Genomic DNA, 7,091 nt, shown 5'->3' with positions numbered 1-7,091 from the left:
ACTTGCTATAACAGATAAAGATAACCTGATAGTGTGAAAATTATTTACATTGACAATGTATTCTTTAATACTTGGGAATTCAATTTTATATACTGACAGTGCAAAAGTACAATTTAACTTATTATAGCAGGTTATTATCTTGATTATCACATAACCATATCAAGTTTATTATAAAGAGTCACAATACTGTTGGATGTTAGCCTAATTTAATGACATAAGAAATTTAAAGTACATTTTAGTGCACAGATTTTAAGCTCAAACTACTAATGTTAGTCCCAACCACCCAGCCCAGAAGTGTAAATAAAAGATAGCTTCTTTGTTCTACATTCTCAAACAAGTCTTTGAACTTCCCTCTCTCCACCTCAACCTCATAAAGAAAAAACTCCCATTCATCTCTTTAAATTTTCTTGAAATTGACCTGTGTTTCTTGGAGCTGTGGGAGCTTAAGTTTATTGGTATAGCCACAATCTCTACCATTTTAAAGAGGTACATCTTTCATTTTGTTACAAGTTTCTTCGTATATTCTTCTTTTTTTTTTCTTTTTTCCCCTTTTCTGTTGGTTATATATATTGGTATTATTGGTGGTTTACATGTATATTTGCTTAGGGCTCCTCAAGTCTCTAAGTTAATTAGACATATTTAAGGTAAACACTGATCATAATAATCTCCTTTGATATTCAAGTAGGCCATGAAAAGACACATTTTTTAGTCTTACATGTCGATTCGAGACCTTTTTATTTTTATTTTTGTAAGACGTCAAGATTTAATACTGTATGCGAGTTGAATTAATGTCTTATTGTGTTATGCTGTTACACAAAATTTGATATTTTGGATGCAACTAGTCCTAGAAGAACATTTACCACTAAGGCACTTTTAGCCTAATTAAGCTAGATCATCCATTTTTTATGTACTATTAACCAAAGATAGGACGCTGGATGTGTGAGTTTGCCCACATTGCGCATCTCAATTTTGAATAAAAGAGAAGGGTTACGGTAGATGCACAACCACCATAAAATTATTTAATTAATAATCAATATAATTCTCGAAATACTGAACACATTGGATAACTCTAAATGGAATGATATAAAAAGTGAAGATTTTTCATAGCCGATCTCAACTTATTTTAGAAATGAAACGTAGTTATTGTTTCAGTAGTAATACTAATCAAAGATTAAAAAAAGGATCAAACACTACTAAAAACAGGAAATAGCGATGGACAAATTTCGTAGCTAAAGAGTAAAATCTGTCACTACTCATATTTAGCGACTGTAATTTATCAACGAAAAAAAAAATTAGCTATGAGCAATTTAGCACGAATTAGCAATGAAGTTCTTAGCTAATTTCCCTTTTTTTTTTCTTTTTTTTTTTTGTGAAACAACTAACATTTCTTCTTTTTTTCCGAATGTTGTTTTGGTTGATAAAGATGGGTGAGAAGACAAGCTTCCAGTTGGGTGTGGTGGGAGCATTGTTTCTCTCAGTGGCATCCTCAGTCTCCATTGTTATTTGCAACAAAGCTTTGATGAGCAATCTTGGTTTCCCATTTGGTAATTCATCTTCAAAGCTTGGCTTATATTTATTGTAATGTTCGTTTATTATATTACCCACCAAACTTTTAATAAGACTACATCTAATTAAAATGTTAGTTATGCATGTGTTTGGTGTGCAGGCATGTTTGGTGGAAAATAGAAAATTAAATATATAGCTTCCACTTCCATTAATTTAAATATGTAGTCATGTCAAGAGGATATTTGCTTAATGTACCAAAAAAATCTTTATTTACTTAAAAAATTTCTAGTGATGATATCAATATGTTAATAACAGAATTAATTTATACACAGACCTATAAAGTTCTTTTTACACTAATTACTAGTGTAATTTAATCTACTATAATATGTCAGTTAGTACTATATTTTTATCAGGCTATCAATTATTGTTTATGATCAATGTACTTATAGATACCTTAATTAATTACCTTATTATATAAATATATTTTGTATTGTCAGTGCGCATAACTTGTTATAAAGTTTCAGGAGCATAAAATTTTCTAGGATGGCTTACAATTTCTGTGGGGAAGAAAATGATATGTTTGATCAAGTAATAATTTATATGCAATAATTTTGTAATTTTATTTGTAGCAACAACATTGACAAGTTGGCATCTGATGGTGACATTTGTTACACTTCATGTGGCACTGAGATTCAATTTCTTTGAGAATAAACCCATTGACATGAAGACTGTCATTCTCTTTGGTATCTTAAATGGCGTTTCCATTGGTTTTCTCAATCTCAGCCTCGGTTTTAATTCTATTGGCTTTTACCAGGTAATATTAATAAATTACATCAATATTCCACTTTATGTTACTAATAACACTTGTTTAACCAAAGGCGGAAAAATAGGTATTGGGAAAACTAATAGTCTTGAAGATAAAACTTTGGTCCCCAAAAATCAATAGAAACCGAAATATCTGGTCATTGTTCGTCCTTATAGACCAAAAAATATCTGGTCTCTGGAAAATTATATCGACTTGTAAGTAGGGACTTAGAGCCCGTTTGGATTGGCTTATAGCTTAAAGTTGTTTGCAGCTTATAAGCTGAAAAAATTAAGTTGGGGTAATCCAACTTATTTTTTTTGGCTTATAAGCTGTTTTCAGCTTATAAGCTGCTTTAGATAAACTAAGTTAAATGGGTTCAATTATTTTTTTTGAGCTTATTTTAAGCATAAAATGACTTTAAGCTGGCCAGCCAAACACTCAAAAAAGCTGAAAACAGCTTATAAGCCAACTTATAAGCCAATCCAAACGGGCTCTTAGTAGCTCAGTTGGTTGGCTACCTAAACTATCACCGTGTTGGTGAGCGTTCGAATCCCCACATTGTAATTCCCTCCCCTTACCCCCTTATGTAATAAAAACAATTTTAAAAAAAATAATATATATATATATATATATATATATATATATATATATATATATATATATATATCAGACTTGTAAAAGAAATGTTCTAACTCTGTATCTTTTGTGTTGCTTTTGCAGATGACAAAGTTAGCAATCATACCTTTCACTGTACTTTTAGAAACCATTTTCTTAAAAAAACAATTCAGGTAAATTCCAAATTTCATATATTCCTAAAACTAAAATAGGCTAGTCTAATATGATATCTAAATATAATTAATTATTTTGTCACCACAATATTTTTTGCAGCCAGAATATCAAGTTCTCATTGTTAATTCTACTGCTCGGAGTAGGCATTGCATCCATTACTGATCTTCAACTCAATTTTGTTGGCACAATCCTCTCTCTACTAGCCATTGTTACAACTTGTGTTGGACAAATTGTATCCTTTTATTAGTTATTTGTCCAAGAGTTCATGTTTGTGCACTTATATAGTTTATAATATTTTTACGTCGTCTGGTTAAGTTACTTGCTATATAATATACGAAATTTATAATAAACATGATCTGGTAATCTTAAAAATAGACTAAATAACATGTTATAATAAGTTAAATTACAGTGATAGTATAAAAGTTCTATGCTGTTAGTAATGTAACTTAAAGCTTGTTTGGCCAAGCTTCTAAAATCTGTTTATGTTGCAAAAGTGTATTTGTCAGAAGCATTTTCTGAAAAAAGTACTTTTGGAGAGTAGCAGTTTCTGTATGGCGAATCAATTTGAAAAACACTTCTACCAATATTAGAGTGGTAATTTGTGCTTGGCTAATGTTCCAAAAGTGCTTATGGAAAAGGCTACATTTTTTAGTTTCTGTTACTACTCAAAAACACTTATTTTTTTTTTCCTAAAAGCTTGGTCAAACACCTCAACTTTCTAGAATAAACACTTTTTTAAAGAAAAATAAATAAACACTTTTAGCTTCGCAAAAGCTTGGTCAAAGAGGTTATTAAACTCATTGGCCAATTGTTATGTCCTAGTAAAGAAGATTATGGGAAAAAGAAAACCTTTTCTTTTTGATAAATAATGTAATTTTATTTGATTCCAAAAAAATTGTCAACGGTTATTTCATGCTTTGACTTGACCCTAGAAATTCAGCTCACAAATACAATTCAGAAGAGGCTCAACATATCATCTACACAACTATTGTACCAATCAGCCCCTTTCCAAGCAGCTATTCTATTTGTAACAGGGCCTTTGGTGGATCAATTCCTTACCAAAAAGAATGTTTTTGCTCACAAATATTCTAATGTTGTGTTGGTAAGAAAAACTTTGATCCCCATTTTTCTTCTGCATGTGTATGTTCTAGCTACAAAGTATTTGTCATTGAAACAGGTTAAAAGTATATTGATAACACCAAAATTAGAGAAAATGACAAAAATGGTCCTTTATGTTAAGGGTAGATAAATAGTCCCTTAAATATGCATTGAATAGTTTTGATCTTTTAAGTTTGTCAAAGTTAACACTTTAATCTATGTGAAATATTTACCGAACTCTTGATAGATTTGACGAAGATTATGAAAAAGGAGAAGGAAATTAGCGGAAACTAACATTTAGAGATACAACTTTTGTAGTTTCTTCTATTTTTTATTTATTTCTAAAGCCTGGTGCAACATTTTGTGTAATTTCTACTACTTTTTTTATATTTTCTTTAGTGTCTAGTATAGTTTTTTGTATTACAGATTTTAGGATTTTGTGAGATTTTTTTGGTGTTTATGGTTAAATCTTTTTTCACATTGTTTCGTCAAATCTAGCGAACCTAACTTGTTAAATATTTGATGGAGACTAAAAGTGTTAGACTTTGGCAAACTTAAAGGACCAAAATTGTTCAATGCATACTTAAGGAACTATATTAAACCTACCCTCAAATATAAGAGATTATTTTCGTCATTATGTATATATACATATATCAATTAAAGCCGAGAAAATTTTAAATTAAGACTTTGGTCCGATCTTAGCGGCCCTGCGCATAACAAGAAATTAGCGCACCATGTTGTCCTTTACTTTGGCTCGATTTTGTGGTGATTTATAGAATGAACAAATGGATGATTTTGCAGGGGTTCATATTATTGTCATGCTTGATTGCTGTGTCAGTAAATTTCAGCACATTTTTGGTGATTGGGAAGACATCACCAGTTACATACCAAGTGTTAGGCCACTTAAAAACATGCCTTGTTCTAGGATTTGGCTATACATTGCTGCATGATCCCTTCACATCAAGAAACATTCTTGGTATACTTGTTGCCATTGTTGGAATGGGATTGTATTCCTATTTTTGCACACATGAAACTAAAAAGAAACAACCTGCAGGAGATCATCATTCTTCCATTCCTCAAGTAAGAATATCTCCCTCTATTTCTCGTCCTCCCTGGAAAAAACAAAAGGGAAACTTATGTAGATGTACCGTCGGCCAAACTTAATTATCGGTAGTAGCTCAAATATACAAAACCTATACACTAATATGTATATTATACATATATGTATAATATATATAAGTATAAATATACAAAATCTATACATTTGTTGGGTATTTTGTAAACTAGATCTCTCAAAGGTATTCGGTTGTAATTTTCCCAAAAGATGTTCTTTAACTTTTAAACATTAACGGTGTAAAAACATTTACCTAGAAAATAGGACAAGTTATCTTGCTGCAGACACGTGTTAAAATGTATTTTTCTTAGTGATTGTACTTTATTCCTGGTTATATTGATTTCGTTATATCATCTCAGGTTAAAGAGAGAGATACTAGTACGCCACTTCTAGCTGGGAAGGATGGTTATCAAGATAAAGAAAATCATGAATCCAAGAAGTTATCCAAGGACTCCCTTGTTTAAATTTTAGAGCTGAGATGAGGATGTTTCAAACCCAGAAAAATGATATTGGAGACATTCCACTGGATGTAAATGATTTTTTGTTCATTCAATAATATTTCCACGAATTTGTTATATTTTTTAAATTTTGACACAATATATGTCCTGAAAGTAAAATGATACAATTAGATTTTATTTCCTTTGGTTGCCTACATCTTCTTCAAGTGATCAAGCTGAAAATAGGGCAATTCGCAGAATTGCCTTTCTTTTGGGGTGGTCTTCAAACTTTTCCCCTCATATTTGAAATCTTTAAATTTTATCCTTCGGCTAAACCCCATGGGTTCCAGGTTCGAACCCCTACACAGTCAAAATTTAAAAAAAAAAATCGCAAGGCAGAGTTTAAATTTCGCTATGCCCCCACCGGCATACACTTGTGAAGGAATTACCAAAGTTATGCCGGACCCGGCATACTTATGCCTTATGGGCAGACTTGACATAAGTATGCCGGGTCCGGCATAACTTTGGTAATTCCTTCACAAGTTTATGCCGGGTCCGGCATAAAAGTTTGCCCATTAAAAGTATGCCCCCACCGGCATAAATTTGTTAAGGAATTACCAAAGTTATGCCGGACCCGGCATACTTATGCCAAGTCTGCCCATAAGGCATGAGTATGCCGGGTCCAGCATAAATTTGGTAATTCCTTAACAAATATATGCCAGGTCCGGCATACACGCGACCCAAACCTTGCCTTGCAATTTTTTTTTTAATTTATGTTTGAGCGGGGGTTTGAACTCAGAACCTCGTGATTTCTACGTGAACACTCAGAGTTGCAATGCGAATGGTAAAAATTAAAGACCACCAATATGAGGGGCATAATTTAAAGACCACAAATATGAGGGGCAAAATTTAAAGACCACCCCAAAAGAAGGGCAATCCGCGCAAAAATACAACCAATTTTGATATGTCAGTGATGGGCCAGATGGAGTTCTGGCCCAGGCCTGATTGTCATACCCTGTCATTCGCACAAATGTCCTTATTCAGGGGTGGTCTTTAAATATTTTTCCTCTCAAATTGCTGGTCTTTTAATTTTAGCCCTTCAGCACTTCAAGTGGCTGAAAATACCCTTGAGATTTTAGGTTCGAACCGCAGCAGAATATAAAAAATAAAATTTTGGCATAATTTCGTAGCAAATTAGATCTATTCAGGCAAAAATTAGGTCTTAAGGCCTGACTTCTGTAGAATCCTAGAAGAGTAAAAAAAAAAAAAAAAAAAACGTACATAGTTTCTATATAAAAGTTTGGGACAACTACGTATATATACATCTTAAGGAGAAATATTT

At 32.1% G+C, this 7,091-nt stretch overlaps 1 protein-coding gene across 1 annotated transcript; it reads left to right on the top strand.

The window, feature by feature from the left end:
* The first annotated feature begins 227 nt into the window (after window positions 1–227).
* Window positions 228–5,951, top strand: LOC132605972 (UDP-xylose transporter 1-like). Its single transcript, XM_060319268.1, has 8 exons — window positions 228–486; window positions 1,424–1,544; window positions 2,136–2,320; window positions 3,032–3,099; window positions 3,200–3,332; window positions 4,041–4,202; window positions 5,000–5,278; window positions 5,672–5,951. Exons 2-8 carry the CDS (start codon window positions 1,424–1,426, stop codon window positions 5,774–5,776), a joined length of 1,053 nt encoding a protein of 350 aa, XP_060175251.1. The 5' UTR covers window positions 228–486; the 3' UTR covers window positions 5,777–5,951.
* Window positions 5,952–7,091: the final 1,140 nt, after the last annotated feature.

Source organism: Lycium barbarum, chromosome 8, assembly GCF_019175385.1.
Source record: "Lycium barbarum isolate Lr01 chromosome 8, ASM1917538v2, whole genome shotgun sequence".
Lineage (NCBI taxonomy): Eukaryota > Viridiplantae > Streptophyta > Magnoliopsida > Solanales > Solanaceae > Lycium > Lycium barbarum.
The sequence above is the reverse complement of the archived record's forward strand: the minus strand, read 5'-3'. Positions and strand labels throughout refer to the sequence as shown.